The sequence below is a fragment of the Scedosporium apiospermum genome, assembly GCF_000732125.1.
Source record: "Scedosporium apiospermum strain IHEM 14462 chromosome Unknown SEQ_SAPIO_0132, whole genome shotgun sequence".
Lineage (NCBI taxonomy): Eukaryota > Fungi > Ascomycota > Sordariomycetes > Microascales > Microascaceae > Scedosporium > Scedosporium apiospermum.
This window is the reverse complement of record NW_015971833.1, coordinates 1,499,378-1,515,883: the sequence shown is the minus strand read 5'-3', so window position 1 is coordinate 1,515,883 and position 16,506 is coordinate 1,499,378. Positions and strand designations below refer to the sequence as shown.

At 50.3% G+C, this 16,506-nt stretch overlaps 4 protein-coding genes and 1 pseudogene across 4 annotated transcripts; 2 read left to right on the top strand and 3 right to left on the bottom strand.

Moving 5' to 3' along the window:
• Positions 1-239: 239 nt before the first annotated feature.
• Positions 240-1,279, bottom strand: SAPIO_CDS9149 (uncharacterized protein; the record flags this gene model as incomplete). The annotated part of the gene is made up of 2 exons (XM_016790616.1): positions 240-826; positions 1,051-1,279. 2 exons carry the CDS (start codon positions 1,277-1,279, stop codon positions 240-242), a joined length of 816 nt encoding a protein of 271 aa, XP_016639919.1.
• An 880-nt stretch (positions 1,280-2,159) lies between these two features.
• SAPIO_CDS9148 (uncharacterized protein) lies at positions 2,160-4,246 on the top strand (the record flags this gene model as incomplete). Its single annotated transcript, XM_016790615.1, has 5 exons — positions 2,160-2,553; positions 2,639-2,927; positions 3,008-3,387; positions 3,472-3,801; positions 3,897-4,246. 5 exons carry the CDS (start codon positions 2,160-2,162, stop codon positions 4,244-4,246), a joined length of 1,743 nt encoding a protein of 580 aa, XP_016639918.1.
• Positions 4,247-4,856: 610 nt separating this feature from the next.
• SAPIO_CDS9147 (uncharacterized protein) lies at positions 4,857-5,401 on the bottom strand (the record flags this gene model as incomplete). Its single annotated transcript, XM_016790614.1, has 2 exons — positions 4,857-5,183; positions 5,264-5,401. 2 exons carry the CDS (start codon positions 5,399-5,401, stop codon positions 4,857-4,859), a joined length of 465 nt encoding a protein of 154 aa, XP_016639917.1.
• Positions 5,402-8,750: 3,349 nt separating this feature from the next.
• SAPIO_CDS9146 lies at positions 8,751-11,233 on the bottom strand (annotated as a pseudogene; the record flags this gene model as incomplete).
• A 3,248-nt stretch (positions 11,234-14,481) lies between these two features.
• SAPIO_CDS9145 (uncharacterized protein) lies at positions 14,482-15,553 on the top strand (the record flags this gene model as incomplete). The annotated part of the gene is made up of 3 exons (XM_016790613.1): positions 14,482-14,932; positions 15,003-15,199; positions 15,302-15,553. 3 exons carry the CDS (start codon positions 14,482-14,484, stop codon positions 15,551-15,553), a joined length of 900 nt encoding a protein of 299 aa, XP_016639916.1.
• Positions 15,554-16,506: the final 953 nt, after the last annotated feature.

The window sequence follows — 16,506 nt, the reverse complement described above, 5'->3', positions numbered from 1 at the left end:
TCCAAGTTATGTCGGAGGAGATGTATGTACCTATCAGCTCATATGCTTCCCCGAACAGCAACACGGCCGTCTTGATATTTATTCGCGCCTTGGCAATAATTCGCGAGATCCACGCGTCCTTATGTTCGTGTCGGCACACCCGTTTGCGAACGAAGACGGTCGATTCTTTGACCTGCTGTGGCCGAACGTTGACGGTAGCCTACATACACACTCTCTAGTCTGGCCATTCCTATGTAGTTCTATAGCTTGCTATCCTTCCACCGTGGCTCCCTCTTCTCTGTGAATGCATCCAACCCCTCCTGCATGTTGGGGCCATCGTAGATCCGATTACTCCACCCATCGGCAAACAGTCGGTTTCCATCAGACACTCCTAAAGCCTCCCACCCCATCTTCAACCCTTCTCGCGTAATGATTACTGCATCGGGGCTATTTCCTGAAATCTTACGCGCATATTCTAGAGCCTTATCCACGCTCTGCCCGCGGGGCACCACGCAATTGCACACACCCCAATCCTTGAATTCCTCGGCCGAGACGATCCTCCCGGTCAGCGCCATATCTGTCGCCCGCTGCCTCCCCACCGTGCGTACGAGTCGGGGTAGTGCACCCCCGAAAGGCGTCACGCCGCGGCGCACCTCGGGAAGGGAGAAGGTGGCGTCGGCGTCGGCGATGACCAGGTCGCAGTTGACAACCATCTCACATCCGCCACCGTACGCAGGGCCGTTAACGGCGGCAATGATGGGTTTCTTGCCCTGGCGGAGGGAGATGCCGCCGAAGCCGGCCGGAGGAAAGGTCATGCGGATGCCGGATTTGTTGTTGGCCATCCATTCTGAAGAGAGGGTGTGTTAGATTTAAAACTCATTCCCTGATGGAAAGGAGAACGGGGAAATGCAACAGGCTTCCGTTGTTCAAATCGCAGGCCCAGCTCATATACCGTGATGTCTAATGCCCTTGCTTGCCAACCGCGGTGATAAGAAAATAAAAATCTCAAGGCTATGATGTTATGATAGAGGCGACAAAGGCAATGAAAGAAATGTACGCATACAGACACACCTTTCAAATCGGCTCCCGTGCAGAACGCCTTCCCAACGCCACTCAATACTGCCACACGACAGCTGGGCTCCTCATCGAACCACCGGAACACGGCGTCTAGTTCATAACTTGCCTCGATGTTCAGGGCATTGAGGCTTCTCGGCCGGTTGATTAGAACAAGGAGTATGCCCGGAGATGGAAACGAGATGATGCAGTATTTAGTAGAAGGCGGAGCGATTTTGGTAGCCATATTTCCCTCCAGCAGTAGTCCAGTAATCGTATAAATAGGCAGAAGGTTTTGTGATAGTGGACACGAAGGATAAGAAGTTTCAATAAACAAGAATACGTAAAGCCCAGAGATCAGACAGATTTGATGCACCAAATCTGCTTTTCTCTTTGGTCTTAAAGGGTCCAAGAGAGGAATTAAAAAGTGGTAAAAAGAGATAAAGCAGAAATTTACTCGTATCAACAGGATAGTGGTTGTTAGGAAGAAAAGTGTATGTAGAAGCTGAATGTCGCGGGACGATCTCTCCCAGACCCAGCCAGGTAAATGGGTCGGATTCCTGAATTACGATACCGCGAATGTGACGGCACGGTACGGCAATAGCCGAGATAGAAAGGATCAAAAACGGAAAAAAAAAAAAAAAAAAAAAAAAAAAAAAAAGAAAAAAAGAAAAGAAAAGCAACATGAAACAAATTGGGAAAGCCAGAGTGGAGGCTTCTTGGGGACGGTCTCGTCAAAGCGTCAGGTACAGGAAAGCGGAACCGTGGCTAGCTCGACCCGGAGATGTAGCCGTGCCCGTCCCCGGGACCCAGGCCCTGGCCCATGGGCATACACGCATACACGTACGGGAATAGAACAGGATGGTATACGAGAAATCCCCATTTAATCTTTCACTATTTAGTTTACAATTTGAGGTTTCGATGTGCCGAGTTGAGTTGGTATCTGCATAGTAGCCTTAATCAGAGAGCACCCTGATTAGATTCCGCTACGACAAGGCTTCTCTTCTTTGTTCATTTGTCTTCTTTATTCTTTTGGTTGCTTTGTGTTCTTTGGTTTCAATTCCCCTCATCTCCCCTCATCTCTCCAGGTTCAGGGGACTCTTCTCCCACCGCTAACGAGGCTCATCATGTCATGCCCCTTGCCGTCCGCGCTCCAGGCGCAGGCCCCTCTCGACCAGCAACTCTCGATTGTCCGCGGCTCTTCTAAGCCGGCCCTTTTCCACCTTACGTTAGGTCAGCTAGTTGACCAACAGGCAGAGAAATACGGCAACAAGGATGCCATTCTCACTAGCTGGACGAATGCTCGCCTGTCCTTCCGAGATGTGAGCCGTCGCTCCAAGGAGCTCGCGCGCGGCCTCATGGCCCTTGGTGTGCGCAAGGGTGATCGTATAGCCGTCTTCTCTGGCGATGACGAAAGATTCATTGATCTGTTCTTCGCGGCTGGGCGAATAGGCGCGGTACTTGTCATTCTAAATAAGACTTACACGCTCGCCGAATGTTTGCGTGCACTCGAACATACCGGTTCGTAGTAACCCAAGTTCGTCGCTAAACACAATCTCATTCACAAAAGGAGGCGAAAATCGCTAATGCTGACGTCAATGTACAGAGCCAAGCATCTTCTTTCTTTCTGATATAGTTAACCGGCGACTAACGCTCCCCATCCTGCAACATATACGACGCAACAGGGGTAGCCTCAGACATGTCGTGTTGATGCGCTGGGACGAGCTACCAACGCGTGCCGAACCGATCTGGGACGATGTCCTAGCTGTGGGCCGAGAGGTGTCGCCAGCAATCTTGGAGCAGCTCGAGGAGTCGGTCGATGTCCACTCCCTTGTCAACTTTCAATTCACCAGTGGGACAACTGGGGCCCCTAAGGCCGCAATGCTGAGTCACTTGTACGTCGAAACGTTGTAAATATTTCCTACGACCTTTTCATATAAGCAGGGTGCTGACTTTTCGCTACTTTCCGTGGCAGCAACATCACAAACAACGGCTTCATCATTGGCGAATATCTTCAATTGACAGATGAAGACGTAATCTGCTGCGCCCCCCCTCTATTTCACTGCTTCGGTCTTGTTGCGGGCTTATTGGCCGCCTTTACCCACGGTGCGACCATCGGATTCGCTGGCCGCGACTTCGACGCCGCCCAAGTGGTCGATATGCTTGTTCGAGAGCGGTGCACAGTGCTACATGGCGTCCCCACCATGTTCACTGCTATTATGAAGGAGCTCGACCGAACTGGCATTAAGATCAACACCCTAGTCAAAGGCATTGCCGCAGGCGCCAAGATCCCCCCGGCACTCCTCGACGAGATTGAGAGAAGGCTTGGATATAAACACGCGGCCATCACTTACGGTAACCATTTTACCCTTCTCCAAGCTCTTCACAATTAGAGACTAAGTTGGCTTTTTGTCTAATATATCCTTCTCGCCCACATAGGCATGACTGAAACATCGCCGGCCAGTTTTATGACAGCAGTGACCGACGCTCGTGAGCAGAAACTAGAGACCGTGGGCCAGGTCCTTCCCCACGTGACGGCCAAGGTGGTCGACGTTGACAACCGCATCGTACCTCGTGGCGTGCGCGGCGAACTCTGCGTCTCCGGCTATCTGCTACAGCAAGGCTATTTTAAGAATCCCGAGAAGACGGCCGAGGTTATGATTCGAGATGATGACGGCGTGGTGTGGATGCATACTGGCGACGAAGCTACCATCGACGAGCAGGGGTACTGCCGCATCACAGGCCGTATCAAGGATATTATTATCCGCGGTAAGTTATCCTTCGTTCGCCCTCCTCAATAGCTCTTCGGTCTACCAACTTCTTTTATAGGCGACATACCTCTAACACAGTCGATGCAAATCTAGGTGGTGAGAATATCTATCCCCTTGAAATTGAGGAACGGCTCCTGCGGCACCCGGCAATAAGCCAGGCCAGCGTCGTCGGCCTCAGGGATGAAAAATATGGCGAGGCGGTCTCTGCCTTCCTACAGCTACGTGACGGGCACGAGAAGCCGTCCTTGCATACGCTGCAGGCCTGGGTGAAGGAGGAGCTGGGGGCGCACAAGGCCCCACAGCATGCCATCTGGGTTGGTCCCGGTGAGCCAGTGCCTGCGTACTCTACTACCGGGACGGGCAAGATTCGGAAGGATATTTTGCGTGAGGCTGGCGAAAAGCTGTTGAAAGGGTCTAATGGCCCCCTTACGGCTAAGTTGTGAATCCAGACATGGATCAAGCACTATAAAAAAATAGTTGAGATGGAGAGTAGGATGGAGATGGGATGACTGGAAGATACGAGAAATCAAAAAGAATAAAGCTTTAGATAGTATTGTCAAGTCCCAATAGATAACTCGAGAAAACGTCACAGACGGCGCTGAACCCGTGACAAGATTCGGAAGGTTAGTTAGAAGAAAGAAGCTTAGCGAGGTGACACCATAAAAATTGCCCGGTACCAACTTCCCCTCACTTCATTGGTCTATCAAGTGTGCCATGGTACCTAGCGCAATACAGGGTCCCCGTCCTACTTGCGGGCCTGAAACGTTAAAGGGAGTCTCGACGTTGCCGTGCCTGACAAGGTTGGGTGCGCTTTGTGTCTCTGAACGGCAAGTTTATGCATCTAATATGGCCCTGCAACTCATCTGCACCTTACCGTACCCGGTGGTCAACTGTCGTATACAGAAAACTCAAAAAGACAAAAGTAAAGGGGAGGTTTAGAAATCAGCAGTCATTCCCTTCGATCTTACAATCTACTTTTCTAATTAGCCCTTGCCTTATCCCCGATTCCTTTTTACCTTAATCATGGCATAGATGGCAATTTATGTTGCTTCACTAGGTGGTAGCGTCCCCGGAAACCAACGAGGAGTCCTGGACGAGAGGGAACCCCCCGTAAGTATCGGCCATATTTCCGATGACATTGAAGTCGGAAAACTCAAAGAACCGACTCGGTGACTCGAAGAATATGGGCACCGGGTCAGTCGTCTTCCCATTGGACGGACTACCCGGCCGTGTGGGCGTCGAGAGCTCTGTGTAGTCCACACTCTGCCACAAGGTCTTCAAGTCGGCAGGTGACTGTCCAGTACCGGTATTTTGCTTGTAAGGATCGAGGATCAGGCGTCGCTCCTCCCTCAGCTTGTAGAATCGTTCGAGTCGGCTCGCCTGGTGCGATGAGATTCCGTTAGTGTACGTTTAGAAAATAAGCAGAACCTGCGCCCGAGTTCGTTGGCTGATGTGTTTACCATTAGGGCTGCATGCTTCCAATAACAAGACAACTCGTGCAAGAATTGCAATGCCGCCTTGTAATGAGTCAAGCCCGCCTGGCGAGTCTCTGCCCTCTCATCACTCATGGACAAGATATGGATAGTACCAGCGACCATGGTGCAGTAGCCATATAAAGAGGTGAGGATGGTAATATTATGATTCCTCACATCTTTCACGTCCGTGAGGTTTTTTGCATGGGTTCGGCATGTATCCCATACGTTTCGAAGAAAGCTTGGGGGTGCCTTTTGTTTCAGCTGTTGCAGGCGTTGTTGGAGAAGAAAAGGGTGATGGAGGAGGCAGTGGCAGAGGTGGAACACGGCCTTGGCATACATAAAGGACCCCGCTAGGTGTTCATCGACGGCTCCACCGGCATAGCATCTCCGCTCCAGGCTCTCCATCGCCGGCTCATTCAACCCAAAATGGAGCTCGAGTTGCAGGAGCGTGGACGAGATAGTAGTGTACGGCGAAGCAGGTGACCACGGTGGGCTCACCTGTGATGAACCTTTCCCCTGTAGTATATAACGAGACACACGACCCAAGACCGACACAACCACGACAATTAGTGCCAGAGGGCAACAAGAGTCTACAGCCTCCTGCTCTAAGTAGTCGTGACTAAAACACTCCAATGTGGGCGCCATTTCCTCTCGGCCTTGTCGCCAAGCTTCCTCCGAGCAAGGGAGCCGTACTCCGCACGTCTCGTCTTGGATGACAGAGAATCGCTCTCTCGAAAGAGAAATGAGTCTGTCCTGCAGGTAGAGACACCAGAAGGCCCTTCTGCGCTCCTCGCGAAAGACGACAGGGAGATTCTCTTCGGGTTCCATGTGCATGTTGGAATACATGGCGAGTCTAAGGCCAAATCCAAGTTTCATGTAAGCAGAGGCGCAGTTTCCAGCTAGGAAGAGAGTGAGATGTGTCAGCTAGGAGCGAAAGAAGTTCATGATACAAGTTCTACGGCGAAGATGACGATATAGGTAGGACAGGGCAATATAAACCTCCAGAAGAGAGCAAAAGGAGAAAGGGAACGATAACCGAGACTAAAAACAACTTGCCTGTGTGTTCAATGTTAACTATTAATACTATAGTCTGAATCACGTGGACAACCCCCTCGTCCGCAACGGCGCCGTCCCATGGCAGCTTCATGGCTTCCCATGCCCTCTTCGCATAGTACGTGGCATCATCAGTGACACTCAGTTGCAGATCGGGCAATGTTGAATACCGCCGTGCCGAAGAGAGAAGGCCCCAGACAAGGTACGGTGGAAGTTCTCCTGCAACAAGACGCTGGCGAAATGTCGGCTCGTGAAATAGAGAGTAGGGTTGGTTATGAAAAAAACGGAAGTAAATGTCAGCAGCAAGGAGGAGAGTGTGAACAGGTGGCAGCGTGGCCTCTGGCGCAGTTGGAAGAGACGGGAGGAGGATAGCACCGTGATCATTGGCATTTCCCGGATGGTGTGGTGGCTGGAGTTGATTATTAACGACTGACTGCACTGAGGACGGTTCGGCGAGTGGCTGTGATCCCGGCTGCGAAAATGTGAGAGATGACAGCACGGGGACCAACCTATTCAGTGGGTCAGTAGACGTAATGAGAGTTAGACAGGGCCGGGATGGGAAATTAGAGAGACGTGAGAGTAGGCACAAAATGAACGCGATTCCTTTTATTTGTTCGTCCTTATCATCATACCTATCAAGTACGCCCTCTATTCTGGACAGCCTGCCCTCTAGGGCAGAGAAGTTAGATGAGAAAGCTTCCTACAAACGGTAATCGGTCAGCATGCCGGATAAGATTTGACTGCCTTGCATCAACAACATATAGACATGCCGCATGCGAGAGTGAATGAGTCTTAAAGATTGGAACAAACATACAACGAGGGTATTAGAATCTTCGTGTGTGCTCTGGAAAGTAGCAGAGTTCCGAGGGTGGCTTCGTCCATCTTCGGCATATATGCACGTCTGTGACAATCGATCGCAGAAATTGCAGACCGGCTTCTCGCCGCCACATCGTACTTTTTTCCTCCTACATGGCTCGGCTGCATTAGGTCGACAGAGACCGAGACGGAAACATGACAAGATAGGGTTTATGTTCTAGCATACCTGCAGTTCAGACACGCCTGCCGTATTCTCTTCCTGCGCCCCTCGTTACCATCAGAATCATCTGCCACATCTGACATGGCTTAAGAAGGGGCAAGTTCTTTTTTCGTTGGTCGGTAATCAATAGAGGGCTCTCTCTAATGTGGGTGCAGGACCCAAAAAGTGTATTTAAAACCAAATGATCACAGAGAAGGAGAATCCAGCAAGTGGATGGACCGGGTATGATGAGGGAACGAAAAAAGCGGGGGATGTGCTCACACCGAGCAAGGCCCTGGTCTCTCCAAACTTTACAGGGGTTGGGACTCTCTACAGTTAAGTACACATTTTTGCCGCCGCTGGTCCATCGTGCTGGAAAATGGAGGGGAGCCTACATAGACTCAAGACGTAACAGTGTACCCCCACCCTTTATGAACTAAACTAAACTTAGTTCAGAGAATGCGGGGTTCTTGTGGGGACGGAATATTTGCGAATCCCCATGTACTTGTAGTCTAGCCTGAAGTGTCGGCTCCCATCTCCCCAACTTCCGAAGCCATCACAGCTATTTTAAAGTAATGACTCTTGATAGCCTTGGCCTTTCAAAGCTTGAATATGGGCTTCGTTCTAAAAATTTTACGCTCATGCGGTCCATGGCACTTCCATTGATTGGCACCATTAGTAGTGACATCCGACCTTCATTTCCACTATGCTTTGTAGTGTGGTCGATCCCAAGAGGCCAAAGTGGGGCCAACTACATTCTTCGGTAAGGTGGAGGACATTTAATTGGTTAAGTGTAGCCAAAACAAAGCACGAACTGGTACATGCCCAAGTGCATTTAAAATGCAAATGGCGGATTCGGAAAGTACTCAGCATCTGCACCTTGGAAAAGTGGCGATACAACTTATTTTTATCCCGGTGCCTACCCCCCCCTCCGAGTATAGCGAGGAGAGGGCCCTTGAGACGTAGGACTTGGCTGCAGATTATCTATTGTTAGCATCCCTCCGGTCTGAATCTACATGATCAGCACCAACAGCTAGATGAGTGGGGTGTGGTTTACAAAGTCGCATAATCTAATACTGGGTTCATCACGCTATCTATAACATCCAGCAATCACTCAAGTTCAGTGAGGAAAATACTAATAGCGGTATGATTGGGGGCGGGGTGTTTGCCTGGCTATTCCCCTGTGTTATTGATTTAACCACTCTGTGCTGAAGCGAAAAGGGAAAGGGGAGAAGGGACGAAAGGAAAAGGAAATTGAATGAAGAGAAAATGAGAATAGAAGTTTGTGGGCTCGTACGTCACTTTATGACAACAGCACCTGCCGTATGACACTTCCTACTCCTAGCACCTACTAACATGCTTGGTTACCTTTTATCTACAGGTCCGAACACTGCCTCGTTATACCTAAGCTCCGGACAGGGTCATCAAATCATCAAATGGCCCCAAGTCCTCTCCCTGAAGAAGATCGACCCAGTCCCTAGCGTCGCCAACTTGGTTATCTGGCGTTGGCAAGTCTAGTTTTACATATGTATCCTTATCCGTCTCATCACTCGATCCAGACAAGTCAACGCCATGGAAGCTTCTCTCCGCAGGTTCGTCCGGAGGAGTCGTGGCGCCCTCACAGATCGGGCGGCTTCCTGACAAGCTGGACGCAGAGGTCGGTTTCTCTGAAGCCCCCGGTCTATCAGAAGCCGTCCGCCAGCGACTGTGTTCGCGCGGCTCGACAAAGCTCCATTCCATTTCCATTGCGTCCTTGGCCAGCTTCGCCGCGGTGTAGATATCTTCCATTGACTCCATCAGTTGCCGACAGTGGTAATACCCTTTATACGCAGCCTCCCGATCGGCTTGAATCCGCCCCTTCACCTCGTCAAGATGGATGGCGGCCGCAGTGACCGCGACTGTAACCCCCATCGTGGGTAGATGCCGGCCCAAGTTCAGCTTATTAATATCATCAGCCATGCTAGAAATCTGCTTCGCCGCCTCTTGCATGCAGATTTTGGAGATCTCCTGCTCTAGCAGTGGCGCATCCGGATTGCGCGTTAGTGAAGTGAGCCGGGACCGGTGAAGATTGCACAACGCCGTAAAGTACAGCATATGCAACATAGTTCGATTAAGCGCCACGCTTGCTTTATCCTCTCCGTCGACTTCGGCCGGGGTTAGCCGACGAGGTCTGCAGCAGTCATGTAATGAATTAAACCATGCCCAAAGATCTCGACTGCAGGATACGAAGGCATCATCATTGTCCATTTTGAGAAGAAAATAGACGTCCGACGTATCATCCCCGCGATTCTCCCGAAAGACTGAGGAATGCGTTCTCAAGTAGGGCTTCATGCATCGACACAGACTCGCCATGGCCACACAGAGTTTAGTCAGCACAGCTTGCTTGTGTTCATCATGGATATAAGAGCACATCGACTTTAGTGGAACTTCCAGGCGGGTCCCATCCGGCATCTGGTCCAAACAAAAGTCGGCTTCGTCTAGCATCGCCACGCTCGAGTCACCCGACCGAACCCTAGGTGGCCGCCGCATCGCTATAGAGATGTGCCTGTCCCGTATGAAACATGACCACCAGATGCGCCGCCGAAGTTTCTGTTCTGCGGAGGGAGCGAGTGGCATGGCAAGGCTTGGGTCGCGGTGGAGCCCCGCCGCAAAAGCCTGTGAGACAGCCACATCGACCCAGTACCACGAATTGCGGTGATCGTCTGGAGACTCATACCACTGCGTCAGGAGTAGTGCGACTTGGACGAGTGTGAGGCGGTCAGTCTCGCAGTTGAAGTCGTAAAGCAGCTGCGAAGTAATGAATGTTAGTTAGCATCGTTGATAGGTCCGAAAATCAACAGTGAAGCCGAACTGTTTGTCGAGGGGTATGTAGAGAAGGTTGAGACGGCAAATATGTAGGGGTAAAGGTAAAGACTAACCAGGACTCTTTGGAAGAAGGTCTTATAGGCCAATTTCCGTGTCCTAAAGCCCGCTTCCCATATATGCTCCATCTCTACGTGGCTGATCCCAGCAAACAGAATTGCCTGGAACAATAACAAGCTAATCTGGCCCGCTGTCCCATCGCCTTGCCCGACGCAATGCAGGAACTCGTCAATATTGACGATCGGGAGATATGGGTATACAAATTCGAAGAAGGATAGCAATAGCGCATTCTGGAAGTTGATGCTGGGTAGCGACAATGCCCCCTTTGATTGGAGGAAGGCCATGTCTTCTGTAGCGAGGTCCACCTCTACCGGTTTGACGAATCCCGGTAACGGTACTAAGCCGTGGTTGTAGGTGGCATTTGGGATTAGAATGGATGCGTTCGGGGGCTCGGGAGATTTGAGGGCTTCTCGTGTATTGCAAGGTAGGAATGCCACGGAGTTGGATATGGTGGTCGTTTCGGATTCCGCAACTGTCGGTGTGCGTCTAGCACGTCTGCTTCAAGGATTCTTAGTATCTTTCAGGCACAGACTAGGCGGGCATCGGAGAACATCACAGAGGCTTCGATAGGGTATTGACGAAAGGGTTAGGATTCGAGGCAAGGATTCAATGGGGCAGGGACAGCGCAAAAGCAAACAGAACAAAGTTGCTTACCTGTCGCGACGCGGTTTCATCACGATGCACTCAACATCGCCCCACCTGCAGTTACCGCACGGCGCCCTCTCCACGACATCGCATCGGACCTTACGCAGACGGCATGCGAGACATGCTTGACGTGCTCGACGTGATCTGGGCTTCTGAGTCAGGGGACCTTTGGGTTCTGGGGAACCAGGAGTCAGGATCGGTACTGATGTTTCGATATCAGTCTCGTCGGTTCGCAATGGTGACTTGGACGGTTGCGGGCTGGAAGTGTTGCCCTCGGCAGAAGGGCCGACTCTAGGTTCCATGCTCATCTCAGCTTCCATGGCTACGAGGGAAGAGGTTCTATTTTTCTCTTTTTTACTTTGTTCGAGGACTTATTAGGTCGATGTATCTGCGTCTGGATTGGAAATGGGTGGCACATGTTTGTCTAGAAGGGGCTGCATCTCTTCTAAGGAGGCTGGTGTTGCCACTTTGGAAAGGGATAGACTCCGTGACGTCGACTCCGGTGCGCCGTGCTCCACGGCTTACTCAGTGCGGGAGTCCTCGTGTTGTGGAGTTGCAAGTAAGTCGTAATGCTTGTTGGTAGCACCATCTAGAAAAGGAGAGAAAAAGACCGACGCTACCTCAGCATACAGGGAGTGTAAATCCTTGGCCTCTGGGTCTGACCGAAAGAGCGAGCCTTGGACAGCCAAAAAGGAGTGGGGACGGCAGGATGCCGTGTGGAGATTAATGGGGGTGTCTGTAGAAGCACGGTAGAACCCGGAACCGAAGCCGTGTCCGGACAGGCCCATGCCTTTGCGATGCCAGCGCCAATAGCTCCGCGTTCCCTAACTTCGATGCTCACGTTTCTTCCTAGGGTTCCTTCTTATGCTAGTCGAGATAGACGCCACGTTTAAGCTCATTGCACCCGGAGCGGTTGCATGTCAATCCATTCATACCAGTTCCCCTTCCAACCATTTAGCGAGTGCCAACTCAAAAACACGAAATCCGGGCCAATTGATGTTTCGTCGCCCCCGTCACCCTTCATCTCATCGTAGGCGAGCAGAGTTATATTCCTCAGTGGTTGTGTCACCAATATTGAAGCCTTCGTAGCAACGCGGCCCTCAGTCAAGAATTGGAGTAGGCATTCTCCGGAACCGGCACGGAAATTTGGAACCACCTCTACAACGTCAAATCGAGAATCAATAGACGGAGTTACTTTCCTTACACTCTGCGTTTACTAAAAAGACAGCTGCCATAGTGTATATTAATTTTATGCTTCAGCGGGCGGCATATATTCTAGACTATTAACGCTGTTCTCTACTTACTTCGTAGGAAACTAAGCACGAATACTTTCTAGGAACCGAGACTCGGCAGGGCAGCAATTGGTCTTCATTCCCAGTCTGTGTTTTTCTGATGCAGTGTAGCGTACACTGGGTGGACAAAATAAACGAGACGCTCAGGGAATTACACCAAAACACACCATCTTCTAAATAATATAAAAACTTAATTCTTCTTTACCGAAGGTAGAAATTTATATTCTTATTAAAAAAATTAAAAAGCTTTTATTTTATTTATTTTATTTTATTTTATTTTATTTTATTTTATTTTTCTTTTATTAGGCTCGAAGTCGTCTTTGCTGTGATGTGAGATCCCGCCCAGACCAAGAGTGGAAGGATCCTATACGGAGGTACTTGTGAAATGCCTCCTCTCTGATTCGTACATTCCTTCGTACCTCGTACTCCCCAAGTCCAACAGGACGGACGTTCCTGCCGTGGGCTATCCCGCCCGTGACATTGCACCCGCCTAGATTATGTACGAAGTGGTGTACCCAAGGCAAGTGCTGACCATTGCGACTGCGCGTTCCGAGACTGGACAAAGCTAGCCGCTCGCCTAGCTTTGAATCTGCAATACGTCCATTGTGGCTTGGGGAAGGACGATCCCTTTTGTCTTGCAGATGAAGACAGAAGTCGTCGAAGCTGTTTGGATTCTACACATCTGCGTCTAGCAAATGCATTAGGAAGCACCGCCGAACTTGATTATTCTGTTAAACTTGCGAGGACTAAATGATGGCGATGTTCTCGACGCGTCCTCAGTCATCAGGAACAACTTCCAGGTTCTACAAGGACGAAGTACGCCAGTGTACATACATACAAGTATGGACATTGCCAAAACACTCGGACTCCACCGCCAACCTTAATCCGTCGCTCTTCCCTACGAGGCAATAGTTCGAAGCCGTCAATAATTTCCCAACAAGAACATCCGGCACTTCGCAACGCTGATCCCTCTTAATATTAACATCGGCAAAATTTGCCCTCCTCGTGCTTCTTGCGAAGTACACTAAGGCTAGAATCACTCCAGTTAGTATCTACTAACCCTCAGCTTTCGGCCTGTCCTTATTTTGTACCTATAATATGGTGAACAACCCGGTCAGTCCCCAATGTTACTGTCAATCGCCATTCCCGGAGAAGGTTGGATTGATTGATGTTGCTTTAATTAGCCACCGCCAATACAAGTCCTGCACGACTCCTTCCCCTACCCTGGCCCCATTCCAGTTGGCCGGTTCTCGGCTCTTTCAGGGGAACAAATCCATCGCCGATGGCCCTGCAAATCTGCAGATGACCTCACCGACCTCAACTGGACTCGTCAGTCTGCCAGGATGGGCCTGATACGAGATTGGACCCTGGAACCGGGGTTGATCGAATAAATGATATTCTTAATCTCCCACGATGGAATGTCAAGATGAACTGTGTTTGCCTTGGGAAGGCTAAAGGTTGAAGCCATGAAAAGGCACCACTCCTTTGGTTCGTGGAAAGGAGCATGTAGAATATACTCCTCAACAAGTTGAATAGGCGAAGCAGCGCAATTATGAAACAAAACGACGCCAACTTTCCTAGCACGAACGTAAACGCCAGTCTAAACTATGAAGGGTAGGGAAATGCTTATTCTAATGCCAGCCCCTTTCCCAGACAAGCGCAGGCCTTAAGAGGACTTTATTTTCGATAATTGGCCTGTTCGATTCAATCAATCCTGGCTTTGTAAAAGAGAAAATGCTTTGTCTGACGGCTTCGGCTCCGGCTCTATTCAGTGCTGATAAACTGCCCCCCGTGTCCGATGAGAAGCGGGACGATTGAGGTGCAAAGTCGGAGCAATTCTGGAGCTGACTTACAAATCAGTGGGCTTTCCAGCAATGAAGTCATAGGCGTTAAAGGCCCGGCCATAAGGAACATGAGGAACCATGAGGAACAGCAGGAACTGGAACATGAACACCTCCACCTCTGTGCCTCTCACATGCATCACAGCCTGTTCCTTTATTCCAAGATGGCGTGTCGCTTGATGGAGATAAGAATCATTCGGATTTCTACTATTTTCTCATCGATCCTGCTGAGAAAAAATGGAGCCGACTCCTCACTTTAACTCCGGAGAGAGGCAGGTCGTCTGATGAGATCCTCTCTGCGGCGTCGTCGGGACCCTGGAAACAAGATCATATATAATCGATCGCATCGTCACATAGTCTCTAGTCTTTCACGACCGTGCAATTACATCTTTCTTTATATATATATATTTCTGTACCCAGGGGAGAACAATAAACATGGCTACTCCATCATCAGATGCCCCATTCCTCCTTGTTGGCGGCACTGGCACCGTCGGCAGCCGTCTTGCCTCCATTCTCCAATCGACGGGAAACAAGGTCCTCATTGCCTCCCGCTCCGACACCTCCTCTCCCAACAATAACCATGTCAAATTCGACTGGTTCGACGACTCGACGTACTCCAATGCGTTTTCCCATCCTCTAGCCGTATCCTCGGGTGGGCTACGAGGTGTGTACCTGATTGCGCCGCCGTCCCTGGACATGGTCGCGGCTATGAAGTCGTTTATAGATCTCTTGAGATCGAAGGGCGTGCGTCGATTCGTACTGCTGAGCGCTACGAGCATCGCAAAAGGCGACCCTATTCTCACGGGTCTGATTCATGAGTATTTGTATCAGCTTGGGGAGGCTGGTGAAGTGGAGTGGGCTGTTTCGAGGCCGACTTGGTTCATGGGTATGTAGAGTCCCTGGCAGTTCTATGGAGCTGGACGGAGCAGATACACGCATACTGACAACATCGAAAGACAACTTTGTATCTCATAAAGCCCGCTTCGAGTCCACGCCCGAAGGCACCTTTGTCTACTCGGCCACTGGACAAGGGCGCATCCCATTCGTGGCCGCCGACGACATCGCAGCAAGCGCCGCGCAGCTCCTCACGGCAGCAGAGCCGCCCAACAATGACTTTTTGATTCTCGGTCCAGAGTCAATTACTTACGGCGACGTAGGTCTCTCCTTTCATTCCTCCCTCTCCATGTTAATGTCTTCATATATATATATTTTTTCTTGTGAGAGAGGGACATCTGTGGCTAAAATTAATCAACAGGTGGCTTCGATTCTTTCCGACGTTCTCCAGAAGCCTGTGGTTCACAAAGACCTCTCGGTCGAGGAGATGCAGCTTCGGTTCCAGGAATTTGACATTCGGGAGGAGTACGCCGCCGTCCTCAGTGCCATGGAGACGGCGATCAAGAATGGCTCGGAGGATAGAACGAATGACGCCGTGCTTACTTTAACGGGGAGACCGCCAAAGACGTTTAGGGAGTGGGCGGAGGAAAACAAGTCTGCGTTGGGAGCCTGAAATGCAAGAGGGTCGGATGGAGGCGTATGTGATAAGAGGCGTGGGAGGCTGGACAGGTGGATGGAGTGAAGTACACCCCGAGAAGTTACCAATCTAGCATGTGCTTCATTTCATCTCGGGACATCCAAGTCCCCTCGTCTCTAGATTTATTTCCAGAACATGTTTTCGTGATCACCCACCCCTTCACTGGTAGAGGCACGCAGTCTACGTTGGTGAAATAGGAAGGCACCTTGATCGAGCGCCAGAACTTACAATGCTAGCTGCCGCAGCCTCGGACGGATCTAGAGCAGTGGAATCGTTTGCATACATCAAAATACTACGGTTTAGTATTTACTATAAGGCGAATAGTACGATACCAAGTAGAAATTGCCCTAATATAAGTAGAAAAAAAATGCAAACTCCCCCCCCCCTGGTTTCGAACCAACAATATCTCCAGCTCAACTCTTTCCAGAAATATATCACAACCTCAACAGAACCCCAAAGAAAGACTCGAGATGCACTCTCGCAGAAGAGAAGGGAAGAGAGAAAAATAATCTCTAATCTGATCCAGCAAAAAAAGAATTCCCACTTCTCCCTCCCCAATTCCCAAATTTCCATTTCCCATATCCTCCACGTCTCATGGTTTGACCAGACCGGGTTCCACGCCGGCGCCTTGCGGAAGTAGTTTATAAGCAGTGCGTCACCGCTCGACCAGTTGAGCTTCCATGAGACGGTGAGAATCCGGAGCCAAATTTTCGTATATAACACATAATACACAAACCGTCTCCCTCGAACGGGAGGTGCGTTCCAGACGAACCTTCCACTTCCACCCGAGATCCGCGATATCGTTCCCCCCGCCCGGACTTACCCCATATGAAGTCGTGGAAATCGTAACGAAGGATATTGATCACACACCTTATATTATTCCAGGTCATGTGTAGGGCGGGAGCCTGAAGGCCGATGATCCTTTTAGC